Genomic DNA, 20,515 nt, shown 5'->3' on the forward strand with positions numbered 1-20,515 from the left:
GAAACTGTCTCCAATGTTCCCACTTAGGTCCCAGGCTGCCAGGTGTGGAAGGTCCAGCGGCAAGCCAGCCTGCAGAGAGGTGCTGCTCAGCGCTTCGCTGGTTATCTGCAAGAGGCATGGGATATGAGTTTGTGCAGCAGCTGCCACTGCAGCACTGTGTATGTCTTCTGCATGTGGCATGGTGCAGAATGGAGGAAAGGGCTTATCTGCCACAGTCCAGAGCTGCTGGGTTAGTGCTGGCTGTTGTGGTAGCCCGAGGCTGTGAGTCACTCTGGTCACTTTATGTGCTGGATCAGCTGGTGCTGGATTGTGCGGCTTGCTTTCTTGCCCTTTTATGGGAGTGCATTTAGGTGTGTCTTGTTTTAAACTGTTGGATACATTTATTTGTCTGCCATGCTTGGTGAGCATTTACTGTTAGAGCAGCTGATGATAGGCTCTCTGATATGTGGAGCTGCCTGCAGGCTCTTCAACACCAACCAGGTGTTAAAGGACAGATGCTTTGAGTTCTTTGACGTAATGTTTTGATGAACTCTTAAAAAAAAAAAAAGTGTTTTCTGTATTGGGAAAGGCTATATTGCATCCTGGGAACTAACGAGAGCCTCGTTTACTGGGAATGATGGTGCCTTGAGACCTGGCAGTTGAGGGAGGCAGGAGAAGGGCTTGCTGACAGCCCTTAGCACCTGCGGAAAGTACTCAGAGATGTTACAAAGCAGCAGCAGATGCCAACTGAGCTGAACACTGGGTGCCACAAATTGCTTTATTGACTGTCTGGGGGAACCCCTGGAGTCAAATGAGTGAAGCAGCTGAGCTGCAGACCTAGGGCTGTGCTGCTGTGTGTTTCTGCAGTGGGTTTGGGAGACCTGAGATCTCCCTTTTGGGGATGTGTATAAAGTACGAAGCTAAAAGCAGCAGCTGCTGACCTGGTATTTTCTCATTTGAGGCCTGGGGGCCTCTGTGCTACTAGGGATACTGGTGAATTGAGTCCTACCTTGCTTGGAGCACGAAGCAAGACCTGTGGTGATGTAAAGGCCTGGAATAGCTCCGGAGTTATCAGCACTGCAGTGTTATCTGGAATTTTGGATGGAGAGCTGCCCTTCTTGTGCCTCAATGTGGAGCGGAGCCTGCTGGCTGGCTTCCTCGGGGTGGGTGGGTGTGTGTGTGGCAAGATCACGCCAACGGGGTGGCTGCTGACCAGGCCCATTGCTGCTCTGGTCCTGTGTGACAGTCTCCCCCCTCCTGAGGTTCCTCTTGGTCATCAGTGTGTGTTAATTCAGGCAGAGCTTGAGCAACTGTTTCAGCAGTAAACTCAGGTGGGCTCTTCAGTGCAGTCAGTCCAATGCAGCAAGGGCTGGAATTAACTCATTCTTCACTCATTTGCCAATCATGCCCTGGGTTTTCTGTTATTTGTCTCTCTAATGGATCTGTTGGATCTCAGTCCATACACCATTTCAACTTTCCACCTCTGACCTTCAGCAGTTTCAGAGGCAGGTGGCCCATCAGGGCTGATAAATAAATCCAGCATGGAAGGCAGCAACTCTTGGTCACTGCCAGTGATTGTTTCCTCAACAGCTGTCCAAGCCACCACTGTAATCACTGTGCTAATTAGCTTTCCATTTCTATAACAGCAACAGCAAAAAGTCTTCAGAGGCTTAGCTCATCCTCCTTGTCTGACCCTGGGGGAAAACTGCAGAGTAACTGGTTATGTTTGCACTGTGCATGTGTTTCCTTTAATGTTTGAGTGATGAGTTCCCCTCGCTCTTTTGGGCTTGCAGGCAGTTTGAAGAAGAGATGGATCCCTTCCTCTCCCAGGATCAGATTTATCCCCGGGGCACACCTCCGTAATTACAGGCAGCACACTTACTTCTCCATGCAGGATGCTGCTGTGATGGGACTCTGATCAGACAGCTGTGAATGATGATGGGCATTCAAAGTCCCAGTGACTTTTCCTAAAAGCATGTCCCAGCTAATGAGGATCTGAAGCTCATCCTCTTGCCAGGGCTCTGCTGCTGTACCCCAGCTGGGAGGAGCTGAGTGAGCTGGCAGACAAATGGGTAGTGATGGGGCTTAAGACAGCTGGCTCTGGAGCTGGCTGAGCATTTGTTGATGGTAGGTTAAATCCAGGTGCAAGATGAATGTGCAAGAGAAACACGGCTTATAAAAGCATGAGGAAGATTCTCCTTTGGCATATGAATAGATTCTAAATCTTGTTGGCATGCTGCAAATGATGTTGAATTAAAAAAATGGCACAGTTGAAGGATCTGTTACTGTGATGGGAGAAAACTGCAGGAACTGTTTGGAGAAGGTGAAGTGTTATGTTGGGAGAAGTTAGGATCCAAGTGCTTGTATTAGGAAGTTTCTTTTAGGAGACTTGACATGGAGAAGGCTGTTTCATCTGCCCACTGTTCATAGCTCCCTTGCTGCTATAGAGCGGAATTTGGAGTGAATCCATGTGACAAGCTGAGGGTGGAAAGCTTGGGTTATGGACTGACCACTGGTGTGCAAAGCAGGCGCAGCAGCCACGGTAACGCCAAAAGGAGGGTTAAAACAGTCTGCGGTTGAGCGCTGTAATGTGAGGGGTTTAGTACGGACAGTAGCATAACAGGCAGTGTGGTAATGCTGTGAGCCAACATGTGTCAGCTAATGTAATACCTATCATGCATTTAATTTTGTTAGGGACGCTGCTAATTTGCACTGACTATTATTCCTGGATGAGAAAATCACAGTTCGGGGCGGGTGGGAGGGAGAGGGGTGCTGCTGCAGCGGGGGAAGTGTGAGGAGTCCGAGCTCAGACACACCACCAGCCACCGCAAAGTACATACGGGACTGCGCCGCGGTGGGGTCACTTCGGGAGGAGCGGTGCAACTGTACAAGTCACCGTTGGGGGTATTGCGCCGGGCATGCGCCACGGTGCGAAGGTCCAAAAATTGCGCCGCGCTCAGAGCGGGCGCTGTTGTGTTGCTTGAGGCGTTAGCAGTGCTGCCCTCACCACGCGTTCATCGAGCAGCCACGCAACCCCGAGATAAGGACGGTTAACAGAAACTGTGGCGCGCCTCCACTAGGGGAAAGCTAACCGCGTCCTAGGTCCGGGCGAGGGGCGGTGCGCTGCCGGACCTGCTCCCCCGCCGCCCGGCTCGGGGGCGCGCTCCGCTCGGGCGCAGCATGGAGAGCGGCGTTTCTGTCTCGTCTCCGGCTCCGGTTTAAGCCTTTTTGTCGATTGTGACGGCGCTACCCAGAGTGCTCTGCGCCAGCTGGGCGGCTATTTGCATAGGGGGCTGGCCAGCCGCGCGGGGCGGTGACGGAGCGCGCCCCCTGCTGCCAGCCCGGAGCGCTGCCCGGCACGGCCCCCCCGCCAGCAGCCGCGTCCGCGCCCATGCATACGTATAGATAGATATATGTATGGGCGGGGTGTTCACGGACCGCGGGGAGCGGGGCTGCGCTGTGACAGCCCTGGTGACACCGCCCCAGAAAAGCCTGGCTGTGCATAACACTTCCAGGGGTTACAAACCTCAGCGCCTCACTGAACTTATGGAGAGCTGTCTCATACCAGAACTATCATGATCTATAGGGTCTTGCCAAGTATTTATGATGCAAACTACACCGTATATTCAGTACATGGTGTGTTTTTTGTACTGTTATTAAATGGAGTTAATCAGAGTGGGTTTTCTGATCTGCAGCCTGTCCTGAAGTTTCTCTCAAATAAAGTGCCTTCTCCCAGGTTTCAGTTATGTCATAAAAGTGTTGGGTTTAATTTCTGCAAGTGAATCGTTAGGCAGCTGTTAGTGCACACCATTTTCTAATTATAACTGTAATAATTACAACTAATTAGAAATGTTAGTTACAGCAAGTACTAAAATTCTTATGCATATGGTATGTGTCCATTGCATGTATATATGTATGAATTTAGTGTTGAGCAGCAATTACAGTTGTTGGCTTTGTCAAGTTCTTGGCAGTGAATTTTGGCTTCTAAATGTCACAGGGAGCAATAATTTGGGGGCTTTTCTGTTTGTAAACCACTCAGCTTGTCTGTCACAAGCCATGCAAGGAAAAGCTGCGTGTATCAGTATCTGTGCAACCCTGTCACCCGGGTGAGCGCAGCCCCAGAGCAAATGGACGCAGTGCCCACGGTGTGGGTGGGAAGGGGCCCTTCCCCTCCCAGGGGAGCGTGTGCCGGCGCTCCTGCCTCTCGGGTGCATTGGCCAAGGCTGGGGCTGAGGGGGTGCATGCTAAAACGCCATCTGTCCTGTGCTTGCAGGTGGTTCTCCTGGGGATTGACATCCTTTCGGCACTGGTGTCCCGCTTACAAGATCGCTTCAAGGCCCAGATTGGCACAGGTAAGGGATTTGTGTGTGAGGGGGGGGATGTCGCCATCACTCTGGGGGATCCCCTTTGGCTGCTGTACACAAAGCCTTTTGACCTTGTACACAAAGCCTTCTTTCTCCCTTGGAGAGCACTTGGGAGGGTCTCGGTGGTTTCGGGCTCTGCAGAAGGATGGGAGGGCTCGTCTCCTCATCAGGTGGAGGGGAGCAGAGGGGCTCTGCTGCTGTGACAGTTTTCTTCTGAGGGATTTGGATGTTCCTGTTTTCTTTCCACAGTGCTGCCAAGTTTACTTGATAGGCTGGGAGACTCTAAGGACTCGGTGAGGGAGCAGGATCAGACCTTGCTGCTAAAAATTATGGAACAAGCTGCTAACCCTCAGGTATGCTTGACAGCCCTTTGCAGTGTGAGTGAGTGACTGGCTGCTTAAAAAGGAGACGTTTTTTCTGCCAGAGGGTTTTGTCCTGTGGCTCTGTCTGAAAAGGCTTCATCTCCCTATACCTTGTTATGAGATATTTGCTTCACTTGAGAATGCTGTTGCATGTCAGAATACACATGGTAGTGTGAGTGTCAGTGGATTTCCCAAGGATGGAATGGATGGATGTCAGAGTAGTTGTTCTGGGTCTTTGGAAAGTACTTGCTTTCTGTAAGTAAAAGTATTGTTTTAGCTAGTGGGGAGTTACCGTGAAGTCAGCACAGAACAAAGAATTGGTCAGATCTAAAAGTGTCTTGCTACTTCTCGTCCTATTCTGCTTGGGTGGATATAAAGCTTATATTTAAGCTCCAGAGACGTTACGGTGTATGTCTGCTGGAAGAAAGAATCTGTCTCTTCCCCTGCCTCATTTTCTTTCCTGTCTCACCTTCTTTTGTCTTCCACAGTATGTGTGGGACAGGATGCTAGGAGGGTTCAAACACAAGAATTTCCGGACAAGAGAAGGGATTTGCCTCTGCCTTATTGCAACGCTCAATGTGTAAGTCCTACAAACCTCCTACAAACCTATGTTATGTACACAAGCCTGCTTTGTAACTCACACTGGTGCCCTTTTGTTCTTTATTCCCAGATCTGGAGCTCAGAGTTTAACGCTGAGTAAGATAGTGCCACATATATGTAACTTACTTGGAGATCCAAACAGCCAGGTAAGCTTTTGGCGTGAGTCACATCTAAAGGTTGTGCCAATTGCCTTGTCAGTAAGCGGGGCTCTGCGTTCTGGCTGGTAAATTAGCTAATTGTGCTGCTGTTAGTGAACTCCGAACAAAGCTGTTCATGAAGAGCCCTTGGCTGGTTTTGAAGAGGTATGATTTGAAGTATGCCTAAACCAGCATATCAATTACTCCAAGAGTTCAACAGAATATGCAGGTGAATCTGCAGGTGAGATGAACAGAGCAGAAAACCTTTATGGGAAGGGAACTCGTGTGCTTTACAGCCCAAATGCAGGGGAGGCTGCAGGGATCCCTCTGGGCTCGGTGCAGCACCCTTCACCTTCAGAGAAGAACTTGTCTGGGCAGGGAGAACAAATGGGAGCAGTTGGACAGCCTGGCCGTGTGCACTGCCAGAAGTTGTACGGGGAGATTCTGAGTAAAAGGTGGAAGCTGTATAGGAACCTTAAATCAGCGATGCAAGCCAAATTAAAATAAATTTTGAAAAAGAAAATCTGTCACTTCTATGTGCTTTTTGTCTTGCCCTGGACAGGACCTAATCTGAAATAAGATGTAAGTATGTGAGGTTAGCGAGAAGAGGGTTGGGAAGCAGGGTTCAAACTAATGCCATATAACATGGGTATTAGCAGTTTTTGAATATCCCTGTTGCCCTCCTAACAGGGGTGACGCATACACATGATCCTGGTCTGGAGCGTTTCAGCTGGAAGGAAGTGTGGGGTGGCCAACTAGGGAATGGGTTTATGCTGGCTCTGGAGTTGGCCCTGTTCCCATGGCTGTGTCAGGGCCTCCCCTCTCTGAAGAGGACTGAGTGTGAAGCAGCTTTCCCTTGCTGGTTGTGCCAACACAGGAGGATAAACCTGTCACCCCAAGAAGTTTCGAAGGAAGTTGAATGTTCAGGGTCCTTTGTAGTTCTGAGCCACGGCTGAGCAAGCTGTTGCTCTTTGAGGGGACACTGTGTTTAGGACTTTGAGTTCTTGCAGAGACACCTTGGTCCTGCCATTGGTGAGCTGTTGAATGAATCAGAAAGTTGGTGAGGGGACTGAGGCATGTTCTCCCTCTGCACTGCCTCTTCCCTGTGCCTAGCACAGCTCGTTATCCCAGTCCCCAGCTGCAGCGGGGAATAAGGCTGATCTCTTGCCCCTTATCCTAGGTTTCTGGTGTCTCATCCCCAGAAGGCCCATGCCCGAACTGATCAGACACAAATCGCTGTCAAAGTGGCTCCTGGTTGAACAGCGCCTGTCCCTGGGCAGGGGCTGGTCCTGGGCTCCCCGGGGCTGCTTCTGCTCTGTGGGTGCCCTCCCTGAGCTCTGGGAGACCCCAGCTGCCTGATGCTCGGTCAATGCTGCCCTCTCTTGGTGAGAGATGATGGAGAAACACAGATCCAGGTCAAGTGCAGTGTTTATCCCTTTTGTTGTGGACGTGGAAGCTGTTTCGTTACCGCCCTTCTCAGGAGTGTTTTTTAGGTTTTGTTGTTTTCAGCTAATGCAGTTTAAGAGCTTGTGTAACCCAGTGAGCATCTGATATGAAAACTGTATTTAAACTATGACTATTTTCTCAAAAATAAAATAGAGCATTAAAGCTTTGTTATTGCTGTGGTAGATCAAAGCAAGTATGATAGTAGGAGCTCCCTGTCTTGTCCAATATGGGGTTTACCCGGTCCTACAACCATACCTCTGATCAACTTGGCACACACAGGCAGTCCTTCCAGATCATGCCGTGAGGACCTCCGCGGTCGGCTGCGCTGCGTGCTGTGGCGGGAGGGGGCATGGTGGCAGGCTGGGGGTATGGCAGAGCGTGTCGGCATGCCCTGGCTGCTGTGTCGGCATGCCCTGGCTGCTGTGTCGGCATGCCCTGGCTGCTGTGCCCCGGGGCAGCTGGACTCGCCGAGGGCAGAGACGCAGGCGCTGAGACCTCCGCTCCCTGGCTGTCGGAGGCAGCGAGTGAGGCTGGGTTGGGGTCTGTGTACCCAGAAACTGGGGACACCAAAGAGTCCTTCCTCAGCTGTGCCCAGAAGTCCTGCCTGGTGGTGCTCGGGGCTGATGGGCAGGAAGAAGAGAGGCAAGGCCACTGAGTAAGGACTGGCATGAGTGAAGGCAGCGGTTTGGAAACCGGCAGTGACCTACTGAAGGGGAAGGGTGCGGAGCGGGAGAACGGGGCGAGATGAGTGTGAGTCAAGTGTTAAGTTTTTTGGCTAGGAAGCAGGGCATGTGTGCCTGCCCTTTGACTCCCACCTGTAGGTGATTTTAGCTTTAGATTGTGCCCACAAAATACACTGTGTGTGGGTGCTTGGGTAGCTGCCGGGCCATCTTCTGAGAAGCAGAAGTGAATGGCTCTGTAGGTGTTTCTGTAGGTAGAGCAGGTAGTTTACCTTCTCTGCTTGCTGTGTCTGATGGAGGAAGGGGGTTCAATACAGAAAGGTGACACTTTAGTCAGATTTGTGGCTCCCCTGTTGGGTGGAGGGAAGGATGTGCTCAGCAATTTCTTGCAAATCAGTTTGGAAAACATGCAAAATTCATGGTGGCTCAGGTGTTTGATTACTCCTCCCTCCCTCCATATTTTGTTATCAACACAGAAATGTAAGTTTGTAAGATGGCATTAAAAATCAGTTTGTTTTACAATGTACTAGCAATATAAGGTCTATTTGTGTCTCTCTCCTTGCTTTTTTGATCCAGTAAATGTACCTGTCGCACACAATAGGTGGAGTTTGGCAAAGGCAGCCAAGCTCACTGTGTGTATGTCCCTACGTACAAAACCTTTTATCTTATATCTTGACTGCCTTTTCAGTTAAATTAGACTTGCTGATACTGCTAATATCTGAAATGCCAGGATGGAAGGTCCTTTGTGAACTCTGTGGCAACTGTTGTTGCTGAGAAATATGCAAATTTCTTTCTCTAAGGTAGGGCAGGGGTTTATTAATTTAAATTATAAAGATGATTGATTTCTCTCATATCTCACATTCAGGTTCGAGATGCAGCAATAAATAGCCTTGTGGAAATTTACAGACATGTTGGTGAACGTGTAAGGGCTGATCTCAGTAAAAAAGGATTACCCCAATCTCGGTAAGTTGTGAATGTCCTTGTTTTCACTATTTTTTGGCTGCTTTTATTCCCTTCCTTCCTTTAGAAGACTTCAGGTAGAAGACTTCAGGAGCCCCATGACTGAACCTTTTCCTGGGATTAGGGTTTGGATTTTTTCATCCTACAAACACTTACTCAGGTTTCACTTAATGTGGATCCTGTACCTTTACCCAAGTATGCCACAGCATCTTTGGAAAACCAGTAAAATTATTACAGATGTGTAGTTAACTGATTTAAGATTTAATGTGGTGTTTTTCCTGTACTGCACACGTAGAGAGGACACTTCAGAGTAGCCTGTGTTTATGCAGCTTGGAAGGCTGTCATAAAGGAAAAAAACCCACAGTCAATATCATCAGTTCCAAGGCTTTATTAAAAAAAACGCCACACCAAAACCGAAGCCCTGTCCCTCTGCTTCTGCCAGTTCGGGTGTGGTAAGAAAGCCGCTCTGCATCTTGCCGCCACTTCCAGCGTGCAGGGTGGAGCATGGTTAGACCTGAGGATGGAGTAGATGGCAAGAGTGTCAGTGCACAGAGGGAAGAGGTTGTTTCAGAGGCGGGCTGCACGCAGGGGGAAGCAGTACTATTGCCTCTTGTTCTTCAGTGAAAACGTCTGCTGTCACAATGCGACTTAAAGTAGTAAACTCTCTGGGAAGGAATAATGAGATGTGATGAGGATCTTCTGCTCCACCAGGCTGTGACATGCATGGGAAAGAAGTGTCAAGGCCAAAGACAAATGTTGTGTGAAGTTGTTTTTAGGGGTGTGTTTTGTGGTATTTCTGCAAATAGTTAAGATAGGCAAAGTGGTAATGAACTGGAAATGCATCTACAATTAAACATGTCAAATCTTCAGTAATGTAGTATTTCCAGTTACACCTCTGCAGTATCAGTTGTTCCTCAGTTGTTCTTACCAGCTGTTGCATGTTGTGGTATTTTTTGTTTAATTTTAAAATAACTTCCCTCCACACTGACACTTTTGACAGTGCTCCCAATGACCTGAGTGAAGCAAAATTTGTTCTATAACATCTTAAATGAGAAGATTCCTAAAAATTAAATTCAGCTGTTCATTGTGTATTTCTTAACTTTCAAACAGGTTGAATGTAATTTTTACAAAATTTGATGAGGTCCAAAAATCTGGAAACATGATCCAGAGTTCAGGTGGTGAGTAGAAGTACTTGTATTCTCTTCTTCGGTGTTTTTAGCAATTTTCAGTTGGTGAGGCATTCGAATGGACAGAGAGCAAGCATTCTGTTAGGGAAAACGAATACGGGTGATTGTTCGGAAATATACACATAGCTTTTGCAGCAAATAAAATTGATGTTTGGTTAATCTGCTCTTCCTAGTAGTATCAGAAGGAGAATGAAGCATAAGTTTCAAGAACAGAAGGTGTTGTTAGAGCTGTCCTCCTCCTCTTGAGTTTCATTAGGGAAATACATCTTCTGTTCTCAAGTCCATATGCATCTTTGTTTAAATTGTTCATAAGGTAAATTAAACAATAATTTAAGAGAAGAAGCCTTTTCACTTTAATGCCCTAAATAGCACAGAAAGTGTACATATTAATGTAGTAGTGTTCCATTTAAAGCTCATTGCTAAGGGATTGTATTTTGCAGTTCCTAAGTTTACGTACTTTGTATGTTTGACTGGTAGTCAAAGACCCTTATCAAAGCCTTAATTCTGTCTGTCTTGTCTAAGAGTAGTATTTTGCTTACTTTAAAAACAAGTGTGTTTTACTGCTTTTCTTAGAGATAAGCTTATGAGCTAGAAAGTATTTTTAATAAGTATCACTCATTTTAGGAATAGATTTTTGAGAGAATTCTCAGTGTGGGAATTCCTCTTTCTGCCAACAGCCGAGTAGAGCAGAGATGAAGAACATGGGTTTAGTGCTGTGGGTTCCTACCATGCTCACACCCTCTGCAAGGCCAAGAGCAGGAGAGGTGACGTCCCCAGTCTTTCCCACGAGGCTCTCAGAAGCCAAGAGAGCAGAGAGGTCTCTGCCCTTTTAAATTGGGAAAAATATTTTTTTCACTTCTAGGCACCATTCTTCTTGCCATGTCCATTTTAAAATACTGTAAACGTAATCCCTGCATGAAATAATAAAAATTACTTATTTGAAAATGCTGAAGTTATATTTTGGATTACTCAGAAATGTGATGTGGTATTCTCTTGTACATTTGGGAATGACAAAGACCTAGTGCAGGTTCCTTTGTGATGGAATGGGTTAAAATTATGCTTTTGCATAATGTGGGAAAATAATGGCTGTATAGGTAGATGAGGCTTACAGTGGCAAAAAAGTGCAGTTGAGAAGCAAATGTTCTTGTACTTATTTAAAAGGGGGGGAGTAAATATTTAATCCCTCAGCAAACATCTTAAGGTTTCCAAGCTCCAGGTGTTTGTTCTGAAATCCTAACTCAAACTGAAACAAGCTTACTGCTGATCCAGCTTCTCTGCTTTCCACTCAGCTGGGCTAAGGTAGAATTTTTGTTTTGCTAGTAGTGGAATAGAATGGGCTTTCAAAAAAGAAAAAGTTAATTTGATGCATCATTGCACTATGTAGATTGCTGCTGTCTGGAGTTTGAGGCAGACTTTTGTGCTCTGTGGTGAGACGTATAGTTACACGGTCTTTTTAAACAAATGCTGTGGTGGGACGATGACTGGCTGGGATTTCTGTTGTGTTTATTCTCTAGGGGGAGGGGGAAAGATTTTGGAGCTTAATGTGCCCCTAGCCAAACTTAAGCTAAATTTACAGAGGGGTGTTTCTAATCCAAATGAAGGTGATTTTAGTAGAAAATCAGGTATGTCACAAACTGATTAGAAGAGTATTTTGTATGAAATAGGTGAGATGCATGTAAGAATAAACTTCAACGAAGAGCAAGAAACCAGAGTTAATTTATTTACAATGCAAGTTTTAGCTGTGCAATCATTTTAGCATCTACACATCCCAGAACAGTACCAGAGACATCACTTGCTAATCCTTGGCTTTTGAGAGGTGGTTCTGGTCTCTAGAATGAACATCCTAGTACATGCTGTGATGTGATTCAAGGCTGCTGGCACCATGGAAAACATCAAAAGAAGCAAGATGGGACAATAGGAATGACCTCTTCTGGGCAGACAATTCTTAGTGCCATCTCTTTCCAAGAAAGCAAACCATCTGGTTTAAAATTGCCAAGGAAGGATTCCGTAGGAACTGTTCTTTCGTAAGTGCAAGTAAAGCATCTATATGTATTATATCTGCCAGTTTTAGGCTTCATTGAGAATTATTTTTTCTTTTACTACCCCTTCCTCTGTCACTGTTTTGATGAATTTGAAGATTTAACTTCCTTGCACGTACAGTGCCTGAGACCTTATACACCCTATCTCATGTCCTTGACTCCATCGACAGGCTTTTTGTACTTCCAGACACAAGTACTCCTGTCTTCCTCACTCTGCTTAACCAGGTCTGCTGATGTCTCACTGTCCTTGCTCGTGCTGTGGCTGGATGCAATCCCTAGAGTGTGTGTTAGCATTTCTTCTCCGTTGAACCCCCTGTGTGAGAGCACTGAGACCAAAAAGTAGCCTGGGGGAAAGGGAGTTGTGGAGGAGTGTTAAGGGGTCAAAGAGCAAGGCGTGGAAAGGATAGCATCTCCCATTGCTCTGCCAGAAACTTTTCATCTTCTCTAACAATAACAAAGTCTGTAGTTGCATGAGTTAATTTTAAAGTAATTTTCATTTGTGAAGCTAATAATGAGAACATTAGTTATTAATATCTTAGCACTACAGGCTGGTTTGTTGCTTCTTCCTTGCCCTCCAAGCACAGCACAAATACAGCATGCATGCTCACCATATCTAATGTGTCAACAGCTCTATGCAACTTCATCTTTTTGAGGTTTTGTGTAAGCTCGTGGAGGAGGCTTATCTTCACCCATGGTAACAGGTTTACTATGGCCTAAAGACAAGCGAAGTTTGTTGGGTTTCTTGTGTCCCTGATGCCTCCTGCAGCTTTTGAACAAAGGTGACACTTTTGGTGGTTGTCAGAGTCACCAGGGAAGATGATGATAAATATTGCACATCCAAAAGATTTGCCTTTCTCAGGGAATAGCTGTCTCAGTCTTGTTAATCCTTTGTGTCTGGCAGAGTACGGTATTGATTATGAGGGTGTCTATCTGTTATCATTAATACCACTCCTTTTAGATTGTAACTTCACCAGGTGAACACACCACTAATGCTTTAACCTTCATGCTATATGGTCTGGATCAGATGACTTCAGGCAATATGATGCAGTTGTACCTTGTTTTAAAAGCTCGTGTTAGTCCCTCTCTGTAGCTAGCATGTACTATTCCTAGTTTTATGCAGGCTGCATGAGTGTCCCAAAAGTTTTGGGAGGCAGACTGGCAAATGTTCGTGCAGATTGCAGTCTGTAAGCAGTTGTCAGCATAAAACGGCGCTGCGGAAGGGGCAGTGTCAGCTCCCTCACGCTTGGGTTTTCTGCCCTGAGCTGCTCCCCATGTTGGGTGCCTACTGGCTGCACAATGGACCTGGCTGAGAAGTAACACGCTTTGCCCCTTGGGGAAGGGCTTTCTGTTGTTCAGGGTTAACGCATGCCTCTGAAATGGAAAGGTTAACTGAAGCTATATCACGACTTCCCAGCTCACAAGCAAAGATCAAGTCTAACTTTTTTTTATGTGGTCTTATCGGTGAGTATGGTGAATCTATACTTCTCTGGTGCGTAGCTCAGGTGGGTAACCAAGAGCAAGCTGTTGGCTAAAGTGTCACTTATAACTGAGCCCTGGCCCAGGAGCACTGGAGTTGTGCTAATTACAACAAGACTTGAAAGTGGTATCAAACCTGACTTACGGCAGAACATAGTGGCACTGGGTGGGTGGGAAAGCAACTGTGGTTTCTGAAATGGTGAAATATGGCCAAAGAACTGGTCAAACAACAACGATGACTAAAACTGGTCTCCTATCCCAAACAGTAGTCTCAGAGCTAAGTTTCCTCTAGCAGGTCACTGAAGATGAAAATAAAAGAAAGCAACTGCAGCAACATTTCTGGTGTATCAGAAGTAATTTGGAGACTAGCGAGTATTCTGCAAACTGTTAAAGATTCCTTCACTAATGCTTCCCAAGACACAAAGAGAAAACTCTTCAGTCTACTATAAAAGGTGGTTAAAATAATAGGGCATTTTCTGATCCCATGAATAAATCTAATGAATCAACTCTAATAAGAATGTGAATTTTAAGTCTATGAAAATAATCCATATGTTTTATATTTACTTATCTTTCTATACCATGGTCCATTAGTGCTTCCTTGAGTTATCTTGAATTGCTTGATTATTTTTTTGGCTAGGCTTTGTTTTTATCATTTAGTATACAAGAATCAAATGCATAGTGAGGTGGGGGAGGTTTGCATAGTAATTTGAGGTGTTTCATTAAGTCAGAAGGTGGTTTTGGCATGCTGAAGTATGCTGCTTGTTGCTAGGCTACCAGCAGCCCTTATAGCTAGAATATGAAGTTAAAATCCACGCTGGATTTCTCGATGATTCTCAGTGCATCTCTGTTTTGTTATTTGGCATATAATTAGTCAGCCTCTTGAAGCAAAAATTATAGTTTTTTCCCCTTTGGGCTTTCAGCAAGCTAATTATTTTTTGTGTAACTGCTTTTGCTAATTATGCAGATGCTTTATTCCCCTGGGACAAATAGATTTTCAGCCTGAAAGAGCCAATAATTGCCAGCTAGTCAGCTGCTGTCTTCATGTGGCATTGTGTGATGATCTTTAGTTGGATGTGATACCAAGAGAGGCTTTTGGACATAAACAGAGAGTCCAGGAAATTCATGCTGCATGGGTTTCCTTGGTATTATATCTGGAAGGACCTGAACATAGTGTACAGTTTTTCCATGGATTTGAATTGACTTTGGATCAGACCTGAATTCCAGAAGACTTTATAATCAAGTTCAGGACATATTAAGAATGAAATAAGTTATCTACTGAGAGGTAGAGGCTGATAGGAAATGATGACTGAAACCAAAGCTATTAGTAACTGTATTGGGTTTGCATGGCAACGTTTTTGGTAGCGGGGTGGGCTACAGGGGTGGCTTCTGTGAGAAGCTGCTAGAAACTTCCCCTGTGTCTGATAGAGCCAATGCCAGCCGGCTCCAAGACGGATCTGCCACTGGCTAAGGCTGAGCTAATCAGCAACAGTGGTACCGCCTCTGTGATAACATATTTAAGAATGGGGGGGAAAAAACTGGGAAATGGCAGCCGGAGAAGAGAGGAGTGAGAATATGTGAGAGAAACAACTCTGCAGACACCAAAGTCAGTGAAGAAGGAGGGGAGGAGGTGCTCCAGGCGCCGGAGCAGAGATTCCCCTGCAGCCCCTGGTGAAGACTGTGGTGAGGCAGGCTGTGCCCCTGCAGCCCATGGAGGTCCACGGTGGAGCAGATACCCACCTGCAGCCCTTGGAGGACTGTGACCCTGTGGGAAGCCCACGCTGGAGCAGGCTCCTGGTAGGACCTGTTGACCCATGGAGAGAGGAGCCCACGCTGGAGCGGGTTTGCTGGCAGGACTTGTGACCCCGCGGGGGACCCACGCTGGAGAAGTCTGTTCCTGAAGGACTGCACCCCGTGGAAAGGACCCATGCTGGAGCAGTTCGTGAAGAACTGCAGCCCGTGGAAAGGACTCATGTTGGAGAAGTTTGTGGAGAACTGTCTCCCGTGGAAGGGACCCCACGCTGGAGCAGGGGAAGAGTGTGAGGAGTGAGTGAGCGGCTGTGTGGTGATTAGTTGCTGGTTGGGACTAAACCATGACAGTAACTAAAACGTTTCGGTGTGTTTTTTATACTCTTGATCATTGTGATACTGTAATATGATGTTCTTTGATGTAGTTTTTTTTACATAAGTCACACAATTTTTGCGAGATGCTTCTACATTGGTGCGTGCAGGGATGCTGTGGTGGTGTGCCAGTATGGTACCTGTGGGTAGGGAGGGGATTGAAATTTCTTGTCTGTGCTGAGTTTTGACTTTGGGAGAACAAGATTTAGGAATAGTGGAGGTGGCTGCGGTCTTGGGCTGCAAGGAAGTCAAAGCAGGAGATCTTAAAGCCAGAAGTCTGGAGCTGAGATCTCTTCCCCCCAGATACTTGCACAGAGTAAGGTGATGGGAGGATGCAATTTCAGTAGTTGCCCGTGTAAGTTAGTGTTCTAAGAGTAAGCATGTTAATTAAAACAATGCTAAAATAGCAGATGTGACAATTCCAGTTACTGAAAGACTATGAAGAAGGAGCAATGTTTCTCTTGAATAGAACTGCTTCTGTATGTGAGATATTGCTTAAGGTAAATATGCTATTTGTTGAATGAATCCTGTTAACGATGAAGGCGACAACTTGGAGGCAATTAGATAGAAACTAGAACTATTCTAGATTCCTCTGCTTTTCCGGTAATAAAGCAGAGTCACTGAAATGCTGTTTCGATATTTATTATAAGGAGGAAAAAAATCACCCACATTTGCCAAGCATTGCCATGCGCCTGTGGGTGGGATATTGTTTGTTTGTCAACACACATTCAAGCACCAGAACTACAGACTGGAAGGAGGGGTGACTGTGATAACAGAGAGGTTTTGAACCAACAAACACTGCATTGTGCTTTTCTGCATTCTGCTTTTCTGCATTCATACCCCCTTCTGCAACTGAATTTCCTTTATGGCTTGTTCTCTATGAATACTGTTCTCAAGTTGAAATAGAAAATAGAAAATTCGTTTCATTGACTCAGCATTCCTGTGGCATAAAAAAAGCAAGGAAATGCCCCTTCACCTGCATGGGGGCTGAGAGAGCAGTAATATCTGAGTGGTATTTGAATGAGTACTATTAACTGGTAGTACATCCTTATGGAAGGTGTAAGTGGACAAGACGAGCTCTACTCCCTTTCTATTACACAACTTTGGAAATAAGCATATTACTGCATCCTGGATTTTAAACTCTCAAATTTAGAAGGGAGGGATGTGAGCAAGCAGGCATAGGAGGACACATGGCACTCGGCTGAATGCTGAGCAGGCTTTTATTTTGGAGGAGAGGTGGCAATCGTCTGCTAGGTCACACAGAGAAGTCGTTCAGGAGGGTGGAGAGTTTGCTGGTGGTTAAGTTGCTGAGAGACATATACTGTAGGGCTGCTCCTGGAGCAGCATCTCAGGAACACTGCAGATAATGACTACGGGGAAAGGTAGGTGCTAATGAATGTGCCACAGGGATGGATGGGTTTATTTGTTAGTGTCCGAATATTTGCCTGTTAAATTTCTTTTTAACAGTGTGAAGAGACTGAGGCAATCTTGCAGTAAAAGTGGAACTTCAAAAACATAGCCTGTAAACATCTGTAGCCTGGTGGCATCAAGCTCAGTTTAAGCTTCTATAAAATATGCTAAATTATCTGTTTGATGGGGTGAGGGAAGAGGATGTGTATATATAAGGGAACAGTACAGATTGTGAGAGGTAAAGGACAGGTATTTTCAGATACCCTTCCTGGTCTGTGATGTTTTTGAGTGATTGCTGAGGCTTTCGTTTCCTGTTGCCTTTTGCAGCATCAGTTGGGAAGATTATTTAAATTGGTTATAAATGCTTTTGAATTAACATTTTGAATTAACATCCAAGAATGTGGCAGATGGAGACATCACTGGCTTTTCTGCATTTTTGTGTTTTAACTGTGTTTCTGTAACAGAAAGGATATCTGTGGAAGTCGGAGAGGCTGGAGGGGGGACTAGGTGGAATGAAAAGGCAGAGGAGCTCTGTGTTTATTTACCTGTGAAGAATTGATTTGCAGGATGGAAGCATGTATTGCATTTATTTTTAGTACATCAGAAGCCTGTGCCTTTTGTCTTAGCTTTCAGAGGAAATTATTTTTGTTAGCCATCTTTGTAAAAGCTGCATCTTTTTTTCTTCCCCGTCTTCTCTCCATTCAGTGTACCTGTTGTCCTGTTAAAAACCTTATTATAGTGCGGATGTAGTAGACTAAATTTAGGAAATCTGAGATTGTCAGTATCTTGAGGTGTATAGACCTTAGTTTTGTATTGATATTTACTGTCTCAAGATGAGAGTTAATTGGCAGCTCTTTTTTAATGAATTAGAAGGTGGAAACCACCTGGGCAAATTGGATGCTGTGGAATTGATACTACATGTGACAGTATGTGCCATTTTTATGGGCAGTTCTTCATTTTAGGGGCTTGGTTCCTTTTGGAATGTTATGGTTTCACAATCCTCTTCCAAGGCAATTATTAAATGTGTTTTCAGAGGTGGCAGGGGATGCATGTGTATAGTGTTACTTGTGAACAGTCAGTAAATGCCTCCCAGCTCCGGGAACAAAATACCAAAACCTGTCTAGGCTGGTTCTCCTTCTCATCGTGAACTACATCACCTGTCAATGGACAGCGTCACCATCTACAGCTGAGACCTTTTCACTCCAGCTCCTCCTGTCCAGGTCAAAAGAGGAGTTCAGAATGACATATTATTTTTCCAAAGTTGGAATTGTGTTGAATAATTAATGTACCTAACTGGTTATTAAAGAAAACAAGCACATATTTGTTAATGAAGCATGGGAACTTCTCAGCTTTGAAAGATGAGCTGGTGGAATGAAGAGCCTGGGGCCATAGTCCAGCTGGTCTTATCTGCTGGGAAATGTCTGACCTCCAGGTCTCCATTGGTTGTCTGAACTGTGGTATTAGCAAATGTCAGAAGAAAAATAAGTGTGTAAGTTGTTAGTGCTATTGTGTCTTCTGGATTGAATCCGAAGTACCTTGACCCTAGGATTCCCTTGCAAAGAAGCGGTAGACCAGAGTTTCTTTGGTTGTGTGTGTATCATCACTTTCCTAACCCTTGATGGTTTTCTATGAACACAGAAATGGTCTCTTGGCAAAGCTTTGGAGTAACCAAGCAGAAGCACTCTACCACTGCATTTCATGATATTTCCAACAGATGTGCATAAAATGTAGGCTAAAGGAGTGGGCAGGTAAATGATGAGATGATGCTGGACCTCATGAGCAAAAGATTAACATGCACAATTCCATTAACACTGATGGAGGTTAAATGAATGAGTGTCCTGCATGTTGGAAATGAGCTTCTGTATGCAGGGCCTGTTCTCTTCTTCCCCTTTGGTAAAAGTACCATGTGGATCTGAGGGACCTCAACGGTTGTCTTGGAGAACACATGAAACTTGGAACACATTATGAGGATGAATCTACAGTCCCAGTGTCCATAACAAGAATTAGAATGAATTAGAAAAGATCCTACACCCTTCCAGTGAAAACTGCAGTAACATCTGGTAAAGCTGTGGAGGCGACCACATCTCAGTAATGCTTAGTAGTGTTGCTGTTTTCTCTGCTGTGGTCTTTTCCTCCAATTTTTTCATGCCTTTCTGTCAGGTTGATTTCATCTGTAAAACAAAGCCTCAAATCTGCAGTTGTCATTGTCTTTTAAAATCTCTGGACCAGTTTCCTGGTATCTTCTGTGCTGTGTTGCCCAGCTGTCTCTCCTCTGTAGATCTATTGTGAGAAGGAGTTTAGGGGTCAAGGCTGGAGCAGTATTAACTCCAGTGACATTTTCACATGAAAGGACTAACTCTAAATTTCATAGTTTTTGATCTGTTAGCTTTGTCATTTATTACACACAGCATCTTCCAGGGGCAAATTTATCAATAGGATGGTTCGTGCACGTGCACACACATATTGATCATTGTGAACGTAGCAGTGTTTAAGTCAGCCTTTTAATTCTCAACAGTTCTCTGAGAGGTGGGAGTACAAATTACACAAATGTTCTAAAGGAAGGCTGACACTTTACGGGCAACCTGGTGTGAGTAAAAAGTATCCCATAGTTGTATATTCTGCAGATTCACAAAGCTTATTTGGTTTGTGTTTGTTCATGTATTTCACACACTCTCTTTACTGTGCTTCCCCAACAAGCACTGAAGTACTTTGGTGAGCACAAGTGAAGGTATCGCCTGCTTCCTGCTGCTATGGAAAGAATTAAAAAAGTGTTCTTGATGTAGAAAACTTTGCCTGAGGCTCACAAATAGTTGTCTCCCCAAAAAGTGGTGGAGGGGTGGGGGTCTTCCTTTCTGCTTTTTGTACGTTGCCTAGGTGCTGGATTCTTGAGAGTAGTCTCCCGATACTTCTTAGAAGCAGATGCTCTGGGCTGTTTTAATATAGAATCACTGTCCCAGTTAGAATTAAATTGCTGTCCTTAATCAGCAGCCTCAGCAATGGCCAAAGACTGCTTGAGAGAGATATGAAATTTCTTGCACCTCTTGTGGAGCACTTTGAATTCCTGTGCTGCTGCTCTTATTTATTTGTTGAGATTTGTTTTCAGGTTGAGCATGTAACAAGTGAACTGAGTTTAGCTGCTGTAATTAGCAGCCTCTGAGGACAGCAGTCACCCTAAGGTAATCGGTGAACTACAGGATAGGCTTTTAGGGGCACATGAGACACGTGTGTTTCTCCTGCTGGTGATGAAGAGCATCCCTGTCCTTGCAGAGCAGTGTATGGGTAGTGTAACCACAGCAGCTGCAGCTTCCATAACCATGAGATTTTAGTCAAGTGTCTAGACTAAAAAGCACCTAGTTGATTTCTAAAGAACCTAAGAAAAAGTGCTTGCAGGCTTGAAGGTCTTCTCGTATCTAGTCACTTTTCATATTCAAATCATTGACCTTAGGCTGGATGAGATTAGACTACCAAGTCCATTTCTGAGGAAGACATACTAATACAGATGGTGTATCCAGTTTTAACATACAGTGGTAGAACAGTATAACTGCAGTTACAACCATGTGAGTTGGGGGCATGAAGAGGACCTTTTTTCTAAACGCAGGAGCAGACAAGTGCTCATTTGTTACTCTAGTGGGAAGTACAGTTAATGCGTTGTCCATACTTGGCTCTAGTCTGGCATTACGTTGCCCGCCTTCATTGTGTTTGGCTGAAGCATTTTGCTTGTAACTTAGATATAGTCATGTGAAATAGAGCAAAACCA

General features: G+C 45.2%; 1 protein-coding gene and 1 non-coding gene across 9 annotated transcripts in view; one reads left to right on the top strand and one right to left on the bottom strand.

Annotated features, from left to right (window-relative positions):
- Window positions 1-20,515, top strand: part of CLASP1 (cytoplasmic linker associated protein 1) — a 170,962-nt gene that overhangs the window by 33,354 nt on the left and 117,093 nt on the right. For all 8 annotated transcript variants that reach the window (XM_059820074.1, XM_059820075.1, XM_059820070.1 and 5 more), the window contains exons 2-7: window positions 4,253-4,331; window positions 4,593-4,696; window positions 5,194-5,285; window positions 5,376-5,451; window positions 8,434-8,531; window positions 9,639-9,706. In XM_059820074.1, the coding sequence (XP_059676057.1) occupies window positions 4,253-4,331; window positions 4,593-4,696; window positions 5,194-5,285; window positions 5,376-5,451; window positions 8,434-8,531; window positions 9,639-9,706 (517 nt within the window). The remainder of the gene's footprint in view (window positions 1-4,252; window positions 4,332-4,592; window positions 4,697-5,193; window positions 5,286-5,375; window positions 5,452-8,433; window positions 8,532-9,638; window positions 9,707-20,515) is intronic.
- On the bottom strand, window positions 2,914-3,030 carry LOC132317456 (U4atac minor spliceosomal RNA). Its single transcript, XR_009484090.1, has one exon. It is a non-coding gene; the product is annotated as a U4atac minor spliceosomal RNA (small nuclear RNA).

This window comes from Gavia stellata, chromosome 8, assembly GCF_030936135.1.
Source record: "Gavia stellata isolate bGavSte3 chromosome 8, bGavSte3.hap2, whole genome shotgun sequence".
Classification (NCBI taxonomy): domain Eukaryota; kingdom Metazoa; phylum Chordata; class Aves; order Gaviiformes; family Gaviidae; genus Gavia; species Gavia stellata.